Source organism: Neoarius graeffei, chromosome 7, assembly GCF_027579695.1.
Source record: "Neoarius graeffei isolate fNeoGra1 chromosome 7, fNeoGra1.pri, whole genome shotgun sequence".
Lineage (NCBI taxonomy): Eukaryota > Metazoa > Chordata > Actinopteri > Siluriformes > Ariidae > Neoarius > Neoarius graeffei.
Genome location: NC_083575.1, coordinates 9926210 through 9947313, shown reverse-complemented (window position 1 = coordinate 9947313; position 21104 = coordinate 9926210). Strand labels below are relative to the sequence as shown.

The 21104-nt window shown below is 42.3% G+C and overlaps 1 protein-coding gene across 2 annotated transcripts in view; it reads right to left on the bottom strand.

Annotated features, from left to right (window-relative positions):
- gfra1a (gdnf family receptor alpha 1a) overlaps positions 1-21104 on the bottom strand; it is a 270564-nt gene that overhangs the window by 210732 nt on the left and 38728 nt on the right. Inside the window, exon 4 of one of the 2 annotated variants that reach the window (XM_060925260.1) lies at positions 12831-12932. The exons of the other annotated variant lie outside the window; for it this stretch is intronic. Coding sequence (XP_060781243.1) covers positions 12831-12932 — 102 coding nt within the window. The remainder of the gene's footprint in view (positions 1-12830; positions 12933-21104) is intronic. 2 annotated transcript variants of the gene reach the window in all.

The following is a 21104-nucleotide window of genomic DNA, read 5'->3' as shown; positions in this document are numbered from 1 at the left end:
TATCAGATTTTCACACAAGTCCTAAAAGTAGATAAAGAGAACCCAGTTAAACAAATGAGACAAAAATATTATACTTGGTCATTTATTTATCGAGGAAAATGATCCAATATTACATATCGGTGAGTGGCAAAAGTATGTGAACCTTTGCTTTCAGTATCTGGTGTGACCCCCTTGTGCAGCAATAACTGCAACTAAACATTTCTGGTAACTGTTGATCAGTCCTACACACCGGCTTGGAGGAATTTTAGCCCGTTCCTCCATACAGAACAGCTTCAACTCTGGGATGTTTGTGGGTTTCCTCATATGACCTGCTCGCTTCAGGTCCTTTCATGACATTTCAATTGGATTAAGGTCAGGACTTTGACTTGGCCATTCCAAAACATTAACTTTATCCTTCTTTAACCATTCTTTGGTAGAACGACTTGTGTGCTTAGGGTCGTTGTCTTGCTGCATGAGCCACCTTCTCTTGAGATTCAGCTCATGGGCAGATGTCCTGACAGTTTCTTTTAGAATTCGCTGGTATAATTCAGAATTCATTGTTTCATCAATGGTGGTAAGCCGACCTAGCCCAGATGCAGCAAAACAGGCCCAAACCATGATACTACCACCACCATATTTCACAGATGGGATAAGGTTCTTCTGCTGGAATGCAGTGTTTTCCTTTCTCCAAACATAACGTCTCATTTAAACCAAAAAGTTCTATTTTGGTCTCATCCATCCACAAAACATTTTTCCAACAGCCTTCTGGCTTGTCCATGTGATCTTTAGCAAAGTGCAGAGGAGCAGCAATGTTCTTTTTGGAGAGCAGTGGCTTTCTCCTTGCAACCCTGCCATGCACACCATTGTTGTTCAGTGTTCTCCTGATGGTGGACTCATGAACATTAACATTAGCCAATGTGAGAGAGGCCTTCAGTTGCTTAGAAGTTATCCTGGGGTCCTTTGTGACCTCGCTGACTATTACACCCTGCTCTTGGAGTGATCTTTGTTGGTCGACCACTCCTGGGGAGGGTAACAATGGTCTTGAATTTCCTCCATTTGTACACAATCTGTCTGACTGTGGATTGGTGGAGTCCAAACTCTTTAGAGATGGTTTTGTAACCTTTTCCAGCCTGATGAGCATCAACAATGCTTTTACTGAGGTCCTCAGAAATCTCCTTTGTTCGTGCCATGATACACTTCCACAAACATGTGTTGTGAAGATCAGACTTTGATAGATCCCTGTTCTTTAAATAAAACAGGGTGCCCACTCACACCTGATTGTCATCCCATTGATTGAAAACACCTGACTCTAATTTCACCTTCAAATTAACTGCTAATCCTAGAGGTTCACATACTTTTGCCACTTACAGATATGTAATATTGGACCATTTTCCTCAATAAATAAATGACCAAGTATAATATTTTTGTCTCATTTGTTTAACTGGGTTCTCTTTTTCTACTTTTACGACTTGTGTGAAAATCTGATGATGTTTTAGGTCATATTTATGCAGAAATATAGAAAATTCTAAAGGGTTCACAAACTTTCAAGCACCACTGTATCTCCCATATATTACCAGTTGAGTGCAAAAGTTTACAACCCCGTGGTTTCTGGGTGAAAAAAAATAAAATAAAATGTGAGGATAAATGAAAAAAGAAAGAACTTGTTGCGAGTATGGAAACTGCTCAAAATATAAGAAAGAGGCTGCAGACAAGTTATTAAAGTGAGACTGCCTTTCGATTTCATAAAATCGGTGAAATTTAGTTCCCTCTGAAATTTGGTAATTGTGCTATATGTTTATTTCTGTAAGGCGGCACGGTGGTGTAGTGGTTAGCGCCGTCGCCTCACAGCAAGAAGGTCCGGGTTCGAGCCCCGTGGCCGGCGAGGGCCTTTCTGTGCGGAGTTTGCATGTTCTCCCCGTGTCCGCGTGGGTTTCCTCTGGTTGCTCCGGTTTCCCCCACAGTCCAAAGACATGCAGGTTAGGTTAACTGGTGACTCTAAATGGACCGTAGGTGTGAATGTGAGTGTGAATGGTTGTCTGTGTCTATGTGTCAGTCCTGTGATGACCTGGCGACTTGTCCAGGGTGTACCCTGCCTTTCGCCTGTAGTCAGCTGGGATAGGCTCCAGCTTGCCTGCGACCCTGTAGAACAGGATAAAGTGGCTAGAGATAATGAGATGAGATGAGATAATGAGATGAGATGTTTATTTCTGCAATATCTCACAGAATATCAGGCCATTCTGTGGCTGGGAAGTTCTTTAATTTGAAGGGATTCCCAAGCAAATAATGTGCATGAAATCGCTTGCTTCGCGCAGTCAAGCAGACAGAGGAAGAGGAAGTCCGTGTGTGTGTGTGTGTGTGCATGTTTCCCTTTGATACCATGCACTGACAGTTCCATCAATCTTTCGCTACACAAACAGCTGATCACACCGAGGTGCTCGCTGACCGCCGATATTTATTAGTTTGGTCCTGCGTTTCCTTTCCTTCGTATATAACATAACGTCTTTTCTTCTCACTTTCCGTTACCGTAGTCGCTCTTTCACATTTCATTCACACACTCGCGTCCTTCATTTTTCTCTCCTGTTTCAAATTTGTATCCCACAATGCTTTGTGCGAATGGGGAAAACTCACCACCTGATGTATAACGTAGTATCTTGAATTGGGTCATGGTGAAGCAGGAAAAAAGTGGAGAATTTAGGGCCACATGGCCCTAAGTTCATTAATTGTTCTATGAAAAAAAAACCCGAATAAAATTGGAAGTCTGTGATTCGAATTCAGTAGCTTTCGGTCCGCTAACCAAAAATAATTGGGTGTCTGGAAAATTCTTTTTATGACCTACACTTGAAAAATCTGAAAGGCAGTCTAGCTTTAAGTCACAAACAAAGCAATGATATTCAAGGAAAGCATGCTTTTATCAGAAAATAATCAATGATGCACTGAAGCCAACTTCCTGTTACCGCCCTAAAGTTGAAATTTCCAATAACATTGCCTCTTGAAGTGTTTTATTCCTTTCCTATCACAACAATATTAAATATTAAATACCAATATTAAAGTTTTATTTCAGAACAATGCATACTTTTTCTCCATTTCATGGAATATCCACCAAACAAGTCCGTTCCTGTTGTCACTCACGTGAATTTCTGTTGAAGTTAATAAGGGAAGGAAAAAAAAAAACAAAACAGCTTGTCAGGTTTGAAAGTAACCACAAATTACAAACACCTCCATCCTGAAGCCTTTCCTGTCTGAGAAACCTTCAAGGTCCAGCTTTCCTTCTGGATGTTTCTGACACTGGAGACTCCTTCCACCAATGTTAAATAACCGTCTCCTTCGACAAAACCTCACTCCTTAAATATCACGTCCAGCTTTCATGCTGTGATATACGGGTAGAGTTACGCCGAGCCACTCCAGACAGGACACGCAGCGTCCTCACCCTGTCTTCTGCCTCCTCATGTTTCGGTCAATCAACTGAAGTGAATTATAGATGAGGGACAAGTTGTGAAAACCACTAACAGTGGGTCTTCAACCAGAATGAGACACGTGAGGACAGAAATCTCTCCACAGCCTGGTTTGAGCTATCGATCCAGGTAACAGGTGGTGTCCGTAATGAAGGGGCAAAATAAAGCTCACTGCTGATTTAGTGGTTGAAAAAGCTTTGGCGGATCCGGGCCGCCGCAAACAAACACTTTCATTACTCGCACTGCCCCGCAGGACACTCGCCAGTGCCAGCTTGGATGGTGATAATGCTCTAAAACTGGAACGCAATTTCAAGGTCTCTCTCTTCCTTTCTCGTCCCGTCACCTGTCGTGTGGCGCTGATTATCCATGCATAAATGGATCGCCCAGAGCCCACTGACTCACTTCACACATTCATCCTTTTGTAAGCACTGAACACACACACGGCCAGCGATTAAATCAACAACACATGAGAGAACAGACGGAGAGCAGAGCACAGAAACCATTCCTCCCTCACAACCAGCTTGGATTATTTACATAAAGGCCATGGTGCTGTCTATTATGGTAATGTTACGAGTTTTAATTTCTGTTCCGTTGACGAAAACACAAATATTATCGAGAGCGCCTGCGATGGGTATTTGCCTGTCTGGAGGGCTGTATGCTAATATGCTTGAGTGAAGTTTTAAATATTCATACTTTTTTTTTAATTTGATTCCATGCTGTCGATCATAAAACCCAGTTGTAGTGTAAATGGAAATGAATAACGTAGAGAAAAATGTTAGAGAGATAGATACTTGACAAATAAAGTGGTGTTAGAGGTAATGGTGTCTCGGGGGCATGATTATAAATGAATGATGTCGAAGAAAAAAGAGAAACGGCTCTGATGGGGAAATTTCAGCACGTATGACAATGCACAGGTGTTGTTGAATCAAATCTCAAGTGCGAGGGGTTGGTTGTTTTTTTTTTTAACCTCGCCCGCGGCAGACTAAGCGGGGCGAGGTATTGTAATCAGTGCGGTTTATTTGTCTGTTTGTTTGTCTGTCTGTTAACAATCTAGCGTCTAGACGATTGCACCGATTGATTTCAAATTTTCAGAGTAGGTGGGCAATGGTCCATAGATTTCCTGATTAAATTTTGGAGGTAATCGAGTCAAGGTCAATGGAAAGGTCAAAATCTTTTTTTTTTAATTTTGCGCCAACTTTCTTCAAATTCATCATTTTGACTTCAAACCAAAATGTGCATCTTTCAATTCTGCATGATGGGCTAGCTTGGACAGTCTCCATAGTGGTTGGGGGTTAAAAGTCGGGGGGGGGGGGGGGGGGGGGTCAAGGTCATTGGTCAAAATAACATTTTCCATTATAACTCAAAAATGGTTGCTCTTAAGGCCAATTTATGCTGACAACGCAGTCCTCGCAGATGGCGTCTGCGTAGCCCCCCCCCTTCGCAGACGCTCTGCACGCACCTCCCAAAAATTGTGACCACCGCAGAAGCCTCGCAGACAGCGTCGCAGACAAGAGGGCTCTGATTGGTCCACTCTACATCTGCTGTACACGCACTTCCGCTTCCCTACTTCCCCGGTTTGGTTTGTTTTCACGACCGCCATTTTTAAAAACACGAGCGAAGATGGAGCAGCACAAAGAGCGGTTGATCGAGGAAGTGAGGAAGTACGTACATCTATACGACTCCAGTTCTAGTCATTATAAGTAACCGGAGGATAAACACTCCACTAACCACACCCACCAACTACTCCTAGCGATTTCGTGACTTCGTGCCCCCTTACGTTGTGCCGGTGAATAACATCGCGCATGCCTATTACTCCCCGCTCAACGATAAATTACAACTGTCTGCGAAAAGCTATCTGCGAAAGCCTTGTCGCAAGAGCATGCAGAGGCCCTTAGACAGATGTTTACTATTATGAGCATATAGGAACTCCCATATGGCCTTTCATTTGGCATCATGATCTTTAACCTTGAGTGATCCTGAAAGGTCAAACTCAAGGTCACGGATTTTCAGAGGGCTATAACTTGAAAACGGTTGATAGTAGACAGCTATTTACCATTATCAACTTATAGGAAGTGCCATTTGGCACCATGATCTTTGACCTTGAGTGACCCTGAAAGGTCAAACTCAAGGGCATGGGTTTTCAAAGGGCTATAACTTCAAAATGGTTAATGATAGCCAGATGTTTATCATTATCAACATATAAGAAATCCAGTATTGGCTTTCAGTTGCTGCCATGACCTTTGACCTTGAATGACTCCGAAATGTCAAACTCAAGGTCATGGATTTTCATAGGACTATAACCTGACAGCTGATGATTGAGAAATATTACCATTATCAACCTATAGGTATAAAATACATGCTGCCAGGCAAGGTTTGTTTTGCCTGGCAACACTTTTTTTTTTATTTTGTAAACACTGTCAAAACTAAAGGAATGCTAATTCAGCTTCCATGAGCTACCATACCATTTGAGGTCATATTGAAATACAAGATTTAACAAAACAAATGATTTTGGAATCCAGGATGTGTGTTATGAGTCCGTGAAGCCTGTCTGTCTCATATTATCAATTTATACTTCCACGTCTGGAGTCTTGCATTATAAATACCGGGCTTGAACCAAACCACAGAACACATTTAAATTAACTGGCTGCTGAGCATTTGTGGATTGGAGCCTTGCTCAGGAGCCAATAACTGCCTTTCTGTGAGCTGAACCAAGAAACCGAGGCTGAATTTAGAAGAAGGTTGCAGAACCTCAACTTCTGGCAGACCACTTTATCGGAAAAAAATAACAGAGTACAAAAACCTGGACTGTATTCAGGTTCTGTCTCACACCATGAAGGATTTTCAGGAACTCTTAATGATCTCCAGAGGGTCATCTTTTCAGGAGCGTTTCCAAGAGTAACTCCATTTGAAAGCTTTACCGTCCAAAGAACGCTTGAGAAACCCCTATTAAGAATGCAATCCTCCTAGAGTTCATTTTAATGGAGAACCATTTCCCTTGGCACTAATTTGTGGAAATGTAATGCTTAATATACAGAACCTGCTGCTTATTTTGGTTCATTACGTTTATCTCCTTGAGATTTCATCACAGCCAGCTGAGCTATTTCAGCACAGCTAGGAAACATGCTTCATTCTCCTGGGCAGCGACACTGTTTGAAGGAGAATGATGACTATTTTGTAGTGAACACATGCTCAAGATTGGTTAGTATTCCTCTAAAGAACAAGGATGAGAGGAAGGTCAAGCTTTCTATCCTGAAAGTAGAACATGTTCTGCTCTTTTGGAGACAGTTTGGATTTGAAATTGTGATCTGCTGATTCAAGGGCTCCATTCATGTTCATGCATTTAAAAGAAAGACAGGCAGAATCCTTTGCTTTTGTAGCTACTTGGTTATTTACCAGAATCAAAGTCCCTCTCATGCCAGAATCTGGTCTTCCTAGGCAGTCTCCTGTCCCAGTACTAACCAACTCTTTAAGGTGTATGGGTGCAGCACCGATCTCCATTTCGATAGCCCTCTGCCTGTCGCCTATTGAGGTATTTCACCCACGTGACCAAGTCATGTGATGCTGCCATTTTGGACGGCACGGCTCGAATCAGTTTGAATGCGAGGAAGGCGACAAATGAGAAACATAAAAGAAAAAGGAGCGAGATGCAGAAAACACCTTCACTATCCAGCGACGTAGGGCATTTACAGGGCGAGCAGAGGGAGAGGTATTTGCAAAAATTGAGGTTAGCAGGCTTAGAGAACGACGTTTACCTGCTTCCACCAGGATTGTTCACTGACGTACGGAAGTACACAAAGCCCTCGTCTTTACCTGACTTCGGCCCACATGATCTGTCTACCTATGTCGTTAAAAACCCATCGCCATACACAGGTATTGATCTGAAAGCGTATGAGTTTGGATACCTACAAATATTTTGTGTCAGGCTGGGTAACATGCCTACATCAGCGGGTCGTCCCTGGAGCCGGTGGTCGCCATCTTATTACAGCTAAGGTTTGTTCACATTTTCATTTACTTTCGGTCCTCAGGATAAACAAAATGTTTTTAAATGTCATTGAAATAACTTCTTAGTCTGTTGAGACATGGCCTGTTATAAATTTGCTGTTATCAGGCAATGACCAAGAACTGTATTATTAGGGTCGGTGTAGTTGTAGCAGTGTATTAGCAACTAGCTGTTAGCACTAGCTAATGTCAACAACATCATAGCTGGTATGTTACTGTAGCAATGTTTACGTTCAGTCATTTGGATGACTGTTAAAACCTTTCAGTCTCAAGTTTTTCCTTTACTGGATTTACTAGTTTACTGAGCTAGTGCGCTCGGGCAAGCTGGGAACTAGCGCGCGCTAGCCTGCCGGCGGCCGGCGCGCGCTAGCTCAGTAAACTAGTAAATCCAGTAAAGGAAAAACTTGAGACTGAAAGGTTTTAACAGTCATCCAAATGACTGAACGTAAACATTGCTACAGTAACATACCAGCTACTGTTGTTGACATTAGCTAGCTTGACGTTCAAAATGGCGGACACCGGGGCGTCACGTGACCCTGTGACGTCAGGTGAAATACCTCAATACAGCTAGGGTTACAGTGGGGGGCTAGTCCTCTGGTAACCATGAGAGTTTGACTTCCCCACTCACAGCTGTATTGCAGCGTGCCTTGCCAGACTGTAGTAGGTACCATTTTTATGATGGTCTTTGGTATGACCCAACCGCAAGTAGAACTCGCAATCTCCTAGTCGAGAGGCGGACACGCTAACCACGAGGCCAACTCACAGTATATACCAGAATAATTTGAAAATATTTCTTACTACTCATCACCACACTTTTTTTTTTTCTTCTTAAATCTGGTTGGCTCATCTCATTATACTGACACTATTGTCCAAAACGGGGTGGCACAGTGATGTAGTGGTTAGCCCTGTCGCCTCACACCAAGAAGGTTCTGGGTTTGAGCCTCATGACCGACAGGGGCATTTCTGTGTGGAGTTTGCATGTTCTCCCTGTGTCTCTTCTGGGTGCTCCAGTTTTCCCCACATTCCAAAGACATATAGTTAGGCTTCTCTAAATTGAGTCTGGCTACTCTAAATTGCCCACTGATCAAACTTGGAGAGGACTGTTAAATGCCCAAGACACACCAATGATGGACTGTTAAAATGGCCCCTGCCGGCTATGGGAAGAAGAAGAAGAGAAGATTATTCAAAGCAATGCAACCTACAACTGAGCACTTGATGGATAAGATTCTTAGTCAAAGATGCAACTTGGCACTCCTGGGATTTACGCTCACAACCTTCTGATAGACCAAAGCCTTAACTAATGAGACATAAGATTAAACTCTGAGCCGGCAGATTATCCCAGATAACATGGAACTACGATTTGACCACATTGTATGAAACATTTCAAGTTTTTCAGATGAGGTTGAAAAGCAGTGATAGCAGTCACGGCTTTTCTTCCAACTTAATTTCCATGAAATCCATACCCATCTTTAGTAACCATTTTATCTTGGTCAGGATACTTTTGCATCCAAAGCCTATCTGAGGAACACTGGAAACAAGGTGGGAAGACACCATGGATGGGATATCCAGGATGGATGGATACTTGGAATTGTACCTATGGACCCTTTTCACGTGACGTCACGACAAACGCGGCCGCCATTTTGGACATGTACTACCAGTAGTTTACCACAGCCAGCATTGAGGAATGGCAGCAAAGAAAGTGTTTATTTTCAGCAAGACTTCCATCATGCCACTATATTGTTGTGCACCTGGATGTAGTAACCATCAACAAACAAGGCAAGGGTTATCATTTTATCGGATCCTGGTAGATGGATAGCGGCCATAAACAGGAAAGATTGGCAGCCCTCGGCATACCAGCGCTTGTGTAGTGACCACTTTGTTGGAGGTAAGACGAATAAAATTAGCCAGAAAAGGCATTACATTGCTGTTAACATTCTGTGGCGGCGAGTGTGTAACCAAATAGGCTAAAATAACCCATTGTAACCTCTTTGTTCTTCTGTAGTAGCTATTCGCTAACGACATTAGCTAGCGTTGTGTTCCTTTGCTGTTGGTAGACTGTAGGACAGATCAGAGGCAGTGTCCTACAAACAGCGCTTAATTTGAGGGGGAGCAAGCCGGAGCGCGCTCCGGAACCTCGGGCGTTGGCTCCGGCAGCTATTTACACTGGATCCGGTGATCCGACACCTCTTTTGACTATGTAACAAAAAAAAAAAAAAAACAAATAATTAAATAAAAAAATGCAAGTTTATTTAGTGTTAATGTCTGATTTTGATATCTGTCTTGTTGGTGATTTCTCTCATGAAACGACATCCACAAAATATCTGCAGATGAACTTAATTTGCAGTGTTATTACAAAACATGCCCAGAAGCGCAGCGCTGCGCCCCCCCTCCCCCCCTCTTTTTTCCGCACCGGAGCCACTCATCCTCTGCGCTCCGGGACCTCCCACTTTACAAATTAAGCACTGCCTACAAATAAGTGTTCAGATCAATACCTGTGTATGGCGATAGGTTTTTAACGACATAGGTATAAAGATCATGTGGGCCGACGTCAGGTAAAGACGAGGGCTTCGTGTACTTCCGTACGTCAGTGAACAATCCAGGTGGAAGCAGGTAAACGTCGTTCTCTAAGCCTGCTAACCTCAATTTTTGCAAATACCTCTCCCTCTGCTCGCCCTGTAAATGCCCTACGTCGCTGGATAGCGAAGGTGTTTTCTGCATCTCGCTCCTTTTTCTTGTATGTTCTCCGTTTGTCGCCTTCCTCGCATTCAAACCAATTTGAGCCGAAGTCCGCTACATGTCCAGAATGGTGGTCGCGTTTACGAAGGTCACGTGACTGAAAAGGGTCTATAGGTCCATCATAGTCCTATAGGGACAACTCCGAGTATCCAGTCCATCTCCCAGCATGTTTTTAGGAGGGACAACCCAAAGGAAGCCCGCACAGATGTAAGGAAAACATAAAGAACTACACACAGACAGTAACTCAAGTTTAAGCTCAAACCATGAAACCGTCCACGCTATCTTTCATGGATTGCACGTTTGAATCTCAAAGATGCCACACCCATCCATGGATGGGAATCCAATAGAGCAAAATTGCCTGTTATGTTTGTGTAGAAGTGGTGGTCTACTCTCACTCTGGCCTGCCAATCACAGTGACACGAACTAATCATAGGCATCTATGAGCTCATGTATGTGAAAGAGGGTTGATAGCACTTTCCTCTGAGTGTTTTAAATTGTTACATTGTATGCTTTATCGTGCACATAACTCGAATTTGCTGTGACTTTTAAGAGGTCAATCCTGACCAGGAACAATCCATATCAGTTGTCTTTTTATTTCCTTTTGTCTTGTGTTAACAGGATATCGTACATTGCAGCAGGACACTTGAGTACATCTTGAAAGTGATTATTCAATATCCGTGTTCAGAAGGCCAAACACAAAATGGTTCCTTTTCCATCACTACGCTAACACTGTGCTAAAAGCCATGAATAATTCATACTCTTTCAGTATAGGCTTCACTGAAAAAAGCAAAATGCTTCATATTCCACATCACTTGACACCTGGCAATGAAGACTGATCCTTGTATTAGTTCCAAACCAAGTGTCCTTCCCAAATAACCATGACCTTTCGTATTCATAAATCTTACAAATCTTACTCGATTTGTCAAAGTTGATTGCTTTTTGTCAGGAATAAAAAACTTGGCGTTATCGGAAAATAATCAATGGCGGGACGGTATGATGTGAGGCAGAGTTTTCCAATAACAGCACCTGTTTGATTCTCCGATACCACAGCAAATTCCTATCAATGAACAAGTTTTTCTTCTTTTTTTTTACCCATTTATGGTTACATGCAATGTTGTGGAACATATGTGAAGCAAGTTTGTTCCTGTCATCACTTTTGTTATTGTTGTTCCCTCACCAGTGGTAGGTATCAGGATAATACGATGTAAATGATGGGTTCGATTTTGTTGCCATGTTGACTCCATTGGCTCAACACAGACGTAAGCAGTACTTCAGTGTGATCACAGTGTAGGGGTCAGACAGTGCCACTGGCATAATCGCTTCACACAGTTACAGTGAATCAGAGCTACAGTGATGTAATCTTGCCTACAGCCATGACATGGGGAGAGAGAGAGAGAGATTTGTGAAATCTCAGTTTTGTCATGCTAGTCTTCATACTATCATTTTGAACCCCAACTCTATTCCATAATAATGTCATTCTTATAATCAATTTAATGACTCACCATTCCTAGAAATGGACAAAAATTATACTGTGCTTTTCTTTAACTTATAAAAGAGTCCTCACATTGGTAAATTGCTGTGGTAAGATAAATAAAACACTTGAGTTCATGCTGTTAAAGAAAACAATCAACTTATTGGTGGGAACAGTACCTCGGTAACTTCCACCCCATAATTGATTATTTTCCTATAACGGCACAACCTTGAGTGGTTTATTCCTTATACATGGGCCTCATATTTTAGGTGGTATGACTTGGGACATTTCAATGAAATATGGGATTTCTGCTCATCAGCACAAGTGGAACCATGGCAACGAGCAGGAAACTCGAGTGAGGAACGCTGATGTCACTTTTATTAAAAAAAAAAAAACTTTAACAACTCTCAGACTCCTTTTACGACCAACAGGGAACGGGTTCGGTTTTGGTTCATGCACCAATTTATGAACCTTTCATTGCATTTAGACCAAAAATAAACTGGTTCGGGACCTGAAACGTTGGTTCCCAGCTGGAACCAAAATAGAGCTGGTGTTTCCTGTGCAAACCATGATGACATCAGTGGGCGTGTCATTAGTTTGGAGAGGATGCGGAGCTCAGCAATGGAGAATACAATGGGAAAGGATACATCTTCAGAAAAAAATGGACTGAAAACAAATATCTACAATAACAGAACCAAAGCTCGGAGGTAATCAATGCGCTCCGCCATCTTGCTACGACTCTTTACTCCCATTGTGAATTGTGCAACGCCCTCTGTTCATGACGTATCCTTGATTACGATCCTTGGTTCCATTCAAAACTGGTGAAAATGTGGGCCAGTTCGCAAGCTGGCACCAAGATTCAAAGAATCCTGAACGGAATCGGTTCAAGAACCCGTCCCCTGTTGGTCAAAAAGGGGTGTCAGTGATGAACGATGAGCTTGTTTATTTGAGAAATTGCATGCATTGTTTTTCCACTGCTTTTGACTGACATTTTAACTTCGGGTCTCTCCACCCTGTAACACACACCTTTCTCACTTTTTCCACGGATCACAACTTCAAAGGCACGTCACTAGAATCCAAAGTCTTTCTCTGATATATGACCTTTGAGCACTCACTCATACACTCCTTTCCTCTCACACACACACATATCCAAGTTTTTCTCCCAATTCAGCATGCAGTAGTGGGTTATTTACCCAGAACAGCCCAAGCAGGGTTTGATCTCTTGTTTCTACCAGGGTTATGGGCCGGGGTCATGGTGGCTGGAGCAGTCCGGGGGCCGCTGTTCGTGTCTCCCTCTGCAAAAAGACTCGCTAGATTTAGATTTTATCATCATTTCCAATTCAAAACCAATTCAGTTGTGTTCAGATTTTTTTTCAGATCACAAGATTACATTTCAAAAAGTTTGATGAAGGTAGCAATCGAGGCAAAAAGAGACTAAATTAACCCTGTGAGTTCAGACTGTCTGGATATCAATCGAATGAAATAATGTGACGTCTAAAACATGGCTTGCTTTCATGACAGTTTGTAGATCTTTCATTTTGCAGAAAAAAAACCCTCTAAATAATTGAATCTTTTCAAATGTAATTGATTAGCCAAGACATATTTGGTGTCCACTGTTTCCTTCTTGAATCATTAAAAGTTATTCAAGTGCAAAGTGTCACTCAGGATGCTAAACTGGATGCTGGAAGTTTCCTTTCCATCAGATTAATTCAGATTTCTATTTGGATCCAGCCTTCATGGCAAAACTAAAGATGCACTGAACACCAAACATGGCGGTTATGCTCTACAATTTAGGGGGGCTATCATTTTACCTGATTTTTTTCTTGAAAATAATACATTCATAAACAATAAGTAACATTTTGAAGTACATTTTTGGCAATAACAGAATGAAACCAGTTATTCGTAAGCAGCTCAGACTATCGTATCCGACTCTAAAGATCATCAGATGTGAAGATCTAACTCGAATACATTCAGACACGTCTTCACTAAAATAATGGACTTAATATCTTAAGTCATAGGTCAAGAAGGAAAAAAGTTAACAAAACAGCAGGAATCGACAGATTCCTGGCAAGTAAGATCATCCAAACCTCCCAAGGATTGTTGGGTTAGTACAGTTTTAGATCTTAAAATGCAAAATGAGGAATAAATGAGAAAAGTGAAACAAAAAGGAAAGAACATTCTCAAGAAGAGACAGAGTCCAAGAAACATGCTTCTCACACACACACACACACACACACAGTCAAGTCAAAGTCCCTCCCGTGCCAGGATCTGGTCTTCCCAGGCAGTCTCTTGTCCCAATACTAACCAGCTCTTGAGGCACACTGGGCGGCACCAATCTCCATTTCAGTAGCCCTCGGCCTCTTACCTATTACCGTATACAGCTAGGGCGACAGTAGGGGATTAGTCCTCTGGTAACTGTGAGAGTTTGACTCTCCATTCGCATCTGTATTGCAGAGTGCCTTGACAGATGGCACTAGGTACCATTTTTATGATGGTCTTTGGTATGACCCAACTGTGAATAGAACTCATGATATCCCAGCTGAGAGGTGGACATGCTAACCACTAGGCCAACTTGCAGTACATACACAGTAAACGGTCTTTATTATTAAAAGTGTGGGAATACACTGGTGGGCTAACATGATGATCAGGGCTCATTTCCATTGCCCTGTTGAAACAAAATGATTTTTTGTAAAACTACCATCCTGGGGGGGCGGCACGGTGGTGTAGTGGTTAGCGCTGTCGCCTCACAGCAAGAAGGTCCGGGTTCGAGCCCCGTGGCCGGCGAGGGCCTTTCTGTGTGGAGTTTGCATGTTCTCCCCGTGTCCACGTGGGTTTCCTCCAGGTGCTCCGGTTTCCCCCACAGTCCAAAGACATGCAGGTTAGGTTAACTGGTGACTCTAAATTGACCGTAGGTGTGAATGTGAGTGTGAATGGTTGTCTGTGTCTATGTGTCAGCCCTGTGATGACCTGGCGACTTGTCCAGGGTGTACCCCGCCTTTCGCCCGTAATCGGCTGGGATAGGCTCCAGCTTGCCTGCGACCCTGTAGAAGGATAAAGCGGCTAGAGATAATGAGATGAGACTACCATCCTGGGCGGCACGGTGGTGTAGTGGTTAGCGCTGTCGCCTCACAGTAAGAAGGTCCGGGTTCGAGCCCCGTGGCCGGCGAGGGCCTTTCTGTGTGGAGTTTGCATGTTCTCCCCGTGTCCACGTGGGTTTCCTCCAGGTGCTCCGGTTTCCCCCACAGTCCAAAGACATGCAGGTTAGGTTAACTGGTGACTCTAAATTGACCGTAGGTGTGAATGTGAGTGTGAATGGTTGTCTGTGTCTATGTGTCAGCCCTGTGATGACCTGGCGACTTGTCCAGGGTGTACCCCGCCTTTCGCCCGTAATCGGCTGGGATACGCTCCAGCTTGCCTGCGACCCTGTAGAAGGATAAAGCGGCTAGAGATAATGAGATGAGACTACCATCCTTATTTATCATCCTCTCTGAGTTAATGTTACGATGTGATATGACAAAAAGTTCACTTCATATTTGAAATTTATATTCAATGTTGCCATGAAAGAACAGGTTGTCGTTCATGTTATGCTTCCAAAACAATCATGGTTTAAAATCTCCACAACTGGCAACAAGTAGATAAGAAGCCATCTCAAACTGGGGCCAGATTTTATCCTGTCGACATTTAATTTGCATCCATTTTGAGTTACGTTTAATATTGTGCGACATCCGTGAAACATCTCTCTCAAAGTTCATAAGACAAAAAAAAAAAAAACAAGATCAACTGTGAGCTACTGCTCCCTTATATATACACCCCCACTCTCATTTACGTATCCCCCGCTCTCACTTATATCAGAATGCAAGCAATCAAAGGAATAGGACACTTATGAATGTTGACTTCAACAAATAATTAACCCTTAAACAAGTTAGTAAAGAGCAGTGTCTCTCCCCAGGGATTTCAAATAGCATCCTGGTAAACTGTCATTTTTGAAATAGCATTTTGCTTCTTGAAATAGCGTCCAAATCCACCCTATATGTTTCGTAAATACATTCAGTCAGTGAACAGGAAGTCAATGTGCGACAGACCTGAAAACGGTGTACATGGTATAGAACCCCAAGATGAAGCTCGGTACCAAATATCAAGCAGTTGCGATTTGTAGTTGCTGAGAAAAATGTTCCGAAAATTTTGTAAATCCACACTATACACTACCATTCAAAAGTTTGGGGTCACTTTGAAATGTCCTTATTTTTGAAAGAAAAGCACTGTTCTTTTCAATGAAGATCACTTTAAACTAATCAGAAATCTACTCTATACATTGCTAATGTGGTAAATGACTATTCTAGCTGCAAATGTCTGGTTTTTGGTGCAATATCTACATACAGTAGGTGTATAGAGGCCCATTTCCAGCAACTCTCACTCCAGTGTTCTAATGGTACAATGTGTTTGCTCATTGCCTCAGAAGGCTAATGGATGATTAGAAAACCCTTGTACAATCATGTTAGCACAGCTGAAAACAGTTGAGCTCTTTAGAGAAGCTATAAAACTGACCTTCCTTTGAGCAGATTGAGTTTCTGGAGCATCACATTTGTGGGGTCGATTAAATGCTCAAAATGGCCAGAAAAATGTCTCGACTATATTTTCTATTCATTTTACAACTTACAGTGGTAAATAAAAGTGTGACTTTTCATGGAAAACACAAAATTGTCTGGGTGACCCCAAACTTTTGAACGGTAGTGGACGTTTCATAAATACATTCAGTCGGTAAACAGGAAGTCAATGTGGGACAGACCTGAAAACGGTATACATGGAAAAGAACCCCAAGCTGAAGTTTGGTACCAAGTACCAAGTGGCTATGATTTGTGGTTTGCTGAGAAAAAGGGTGTTTCGGACAGATGGAGATACGGACGGACGGATAGAGCGGAGCTGGGATATAAAAAAAAAAGACACGGCTGGTCATGTGACCGAGAAACCAGACTCGGGGTTGAATTTGATGTTGAAATTGCTCAAAGTTGTAATTTCACAGTGCCAATGATTAAAAGCTAAAGAACCTCCCCCGTTTGAAATCTCTACTCATCAATTTGGGGTCGTGTTCTCAACTCCGGCTACATCCACATTAATACATTTTTTGTTTCAAAACATCACTTTTGCTGCATTTTTGCTTGACGTCCCCACTACTCTGGAGTTTTCAAGCCCCAAAAACAGAGACTTTTGTTTTAGTTTGAAAACTCTGAGGAAGCATTTTAGTGTAGACAGGCAAAAACATATACCGTACTTTGGAAACGATGCAGAAATCTACATTCACTTCCTGATTAGGTCACATCAGTTTCGACGTATCCTTCCCCGATTCGTCATGTCCCCGTCACGTGACCTTTTTCAGAAGAAAACAAAGAGCATCACCTGTTTATACCAGTAGTACGCACATGCCCAGTGCACATGAATGGTCATGTGATCTGTGTTTTCAGGTGTGTTAGTATGGACGGAGATCTTTTTCATTTTAAAACGCCGTTTTCAAACCAAAATGTATTAATGTGGACACAGCCTATTAGTTCCTTCGCTGTTGACCGAGTGATGTCAAATCAACATGGCTGCACACAGCACCAGAAAGAAACAAAGCAGCAGATCTTGAAATGAGTTAAACTGTACAGTATATACAACACGGGCGATTGCTCTAAGACAGGGGTTCTCAACCTTTTGCAACCTGGGGCCCACCAAAGCTGGTTCATTGCAGTTGGGGGCCCCTCTTCTCGCCCCGCCCCATCCCCCCCCAAACACACTCACCCGCAGTGACGCCACCCGACCTACAGCACCTTATATCGACCGACCGATAGATAGATAGATAGATAGATAGATAGATAGATAGATAGATAGATAGATAGATAGATAGATAGATAGATAGATAGATAGCCCTGGGCTAGATTATTATTATTATTAGTAGTAGTAGTAGTAGCAGTAGCAGCAGTAGTAGCATTATCCATAGTAGACTAGCAGTAAGAAAACAACAAAAACAACAAATTATTTGGGTAGAGCTGAAATGGGGAAAGCAAAAATACAGTGTGGGGTAGTAGTCTTTAAAAAGACTGTTTGGGTTTTGCGCTGTATCGATGGATTGATGATAGTAGACTAGCGAGAGTCGGCACGAGTTAACTCGGCAAGAAACCAGACTAGTGTGTGTGTGGCAAGCACTCACACGGTGGCCACGGTATGCAGACTCACTCACGTGACGTTGCGTCATGTTCGCGTCACGGGCTTAAAATAACCTACACACAAGATTTTATGATAGATTGATGATAGATTTTATAATAGTATTGATTTGTATGTAATAGTCCAATGTCCTGCATTTTGACATGGGTAAATGTGTTGCATCTGCTTAGCTACTATAGCCTGTTAGCCCCAGATTTTTTTTTTCCTCCATACATGAAGCCTACTCGCGACCCCCCTGGAGTACCTCCGCGCCCCACCAGGGGGGCGCGCCCCCCCAGTTGAGAACCACTGCTCTAAGACAACGAGGGAGGCTCAGCCTCCTCTAAAAATGACGAACATCATGTAGGATGAATTGCGCTAGGCTTATGTTATAGCCGACCTTATAACATTGCTATTTCAGATCCAGAATCATAGAAATATATGTGCTCAACCCAACTACAGTGCGAAATCATTCCGTTATAACTTTCCCCAGTTCACCTAATGTGTGCGTGAGTTTTTCCCCCTCGTGACAGCCCGATGCAGCCCAGCCTCAGTGGACTTCAATGGCATTTGGGAGCTATGCACTTTTCAATATCAAAATGCAAGACGGTTATTGGACAAATACTGCAAAAACGCCCGCCCACCAGACTCCCAGCCTCACAGTGGGAGGGACATGGCAAAGCTTTCCGCGAGGAGACTGGTGATTGGTGAAAGCAGCCGGATATTTTCTTTGATTGACAGCTCGTTTCAAATATAGACAGGCAGCGGTGAATCTCAGTTCAGTCCCATGCGGATTCACAAGTGCTGTGGTGTATTGTAAGAGATCAGCTTACATTTCGATTTCATTCATTACATACGGTTTCTACCAGCTTTTTTAGTTTGTATATATTTTCATTGTAAATAAAGTGTAAATATAGTGTTGTCAAGTTTGCTATCTTAGTTCCAGAAATTTCGTTTATTTGAGTGACTGAACTTGAACTTGAGGGGGCTAGTCAGCTAGCAAGAAAGCTGCGCACGGATGCCAAGCATTGCTGATTTAATTTTGGCGAAGCCATTTGCCAGTCTTCCTTTCGAGGAAAAAATTAAAATTAAAGAGCAGGATAGACCAACGCCTCAAATTGACTTGGTGAAAAAGGTAGGGAATAATACTCGTTCCTTTCAGCTCTCCTGGTACGAGAAAGTGAATTGGCTAACAGCAAGTGACCCACATCAACAACAGTAAATAGGCTACTTTAGTAATATGTCATGGATGGACCAAAAATATAGAATCTATTTAAAATGTTTATGCTGAGTATATTATATTGGAATATATATTTCTCTGGATATGAATTAAACACAGCTACAATTTGGAAAAATTTTTAAACAAAAACACAGCCGAGAACATTTCACACTACAGACCTGGATTAAAAGTGAAGGGTTATCAAAATTGTCAATAAAACATTTCTCAGTCAAAATAAGTAAAATATAGGGAAAGTGTCATTGAATGAAATGTGTGGCACCCAGCTCTATGTTTGGCTCCCCAAGGTCAGTGCTTGTGCCTATTCCAGAACACTCTGCTGTTACTGCTGAGGTTCCTGACAAAAGAGCTGCTTTCAATAATGATCAATTTTTAAACAACATGCCACAAATTTAAAATATAAAATGTTAAAATATACCCCCCCCCCCCAACACCACCATCATGTATATTGGACAGTAGGCTAATGGGCCAAAAGAACCTGTTATTTCACAGTTTGTGACCCTGCCAACAATCAGCCAGATCAGAGGCAAGAGTATGGGCAAAATTGATGTGTTTTTTCTTTTTTCTTTTAAAATCTGGAAATATCGTAACCGACCAGCCTCCCCTGTTTGAAAGACTACCAGCCGCCACTGATATACAAGTATCTGCTTTAGATCAACCAACATATCTGCTTGTTAAATCTAAAACATTGATTATACAGTTCACTGTTTGAGGAGGTAAATATACATCACTCATCACATCCTGCTCGCTAGCTTGTTGCAAACAAAAGATGAACTTTGAAGCATCCATGTGACAAGGTGGAAAATAACATTACATTACTGGCATTTAGCAGACATTCTTATCCAGAGCAACATACAACATACCTAGAGCAGCCTAGGGGGCAGTTTGGGGTGAGGTGTCTTGCTCAAGGGCGCTTCAGCCATTCCTGCTGGTCCAGGGAATCAAACCGGAAACTTTTTGGTTCCAAAGCTGCTTCTTTAACCATTAGGCCATGGCTTCCTCCATGGCCCCTCTAACATGGCCCCAATAACATCATTACAAATCATTACACTGGAGACTCCTTCCAAAAAATGGTAACAAATGTCTCCTTCTCGAAAACTGCACCATACCATGACTCGTTAGTGACTGCACAATGCGCAACACTATTGATAATTTTTTTAGTTATATTATTATTATTATTATTATTATTATTTCACCATCTTTTTGGACCATATCTCCTCCCGCAGTTTTTGAGCTAGAGACCCCAAACCAACTTTAAACCATGCGGCATGATCAGGAATGGTGTGCTTATATACAGCTTTTGGATCAACACACCCATTCTCTCAATCTTGTTGTTTTTTTCCCCATAGAAAATGAATAGAGCTCACGAATCAAATCGTCCTGCTCAGACATGCTTCATCGGAGACCCATCAAACTTCACGTGATACCTCAGGCGAGCTCCCCCGACACATGCATGCAATCGGTTCTGACCTGCACTCATGTTTTCCTTTCTTTTTGCTGATCCCTTTTACCCCATTCAAATTAATGGAGTTTCGGGAGAAGAACTTTCACTCTTCGTCCAGTTTTTTTTTCACTGAGTGACCAAACTTCATGATACCTCAGGCCAAGTCCCCCACATATCCATCCCCTCATCTGAGACCTGCACTCATCTTTTCCTTGGTTTGCATGCATCCCTTTTTCCCTCCATTCACTTCTATTAATTTTTGCCCCCATTCAACTGAATGGAGTTTTACTCAGTAACACTTCACCACACATTCACCAAAATTCATATGGCACCTCAGGCCAACTCACCCATCACACACATGATTTCAGGTCTGACCTGCACTCGTCTATTTATTTATTTATTTATTTATTTATTTATGCCTTTCATCAGGCTTGTCATCCTCAAGTCCAGGACTTGGACTTGAGTCCGACTCAGACCCTAATTTTAAGGACTTGTGACTCGACTTGGACTTGAGCACTGATGACTTGGACTTGTGCATTAACTGCATTCAGACTTGTAAATTGAAGACAAGGACTTGGATTTTTTCTTTATTTTTTGTAACTTGCCATA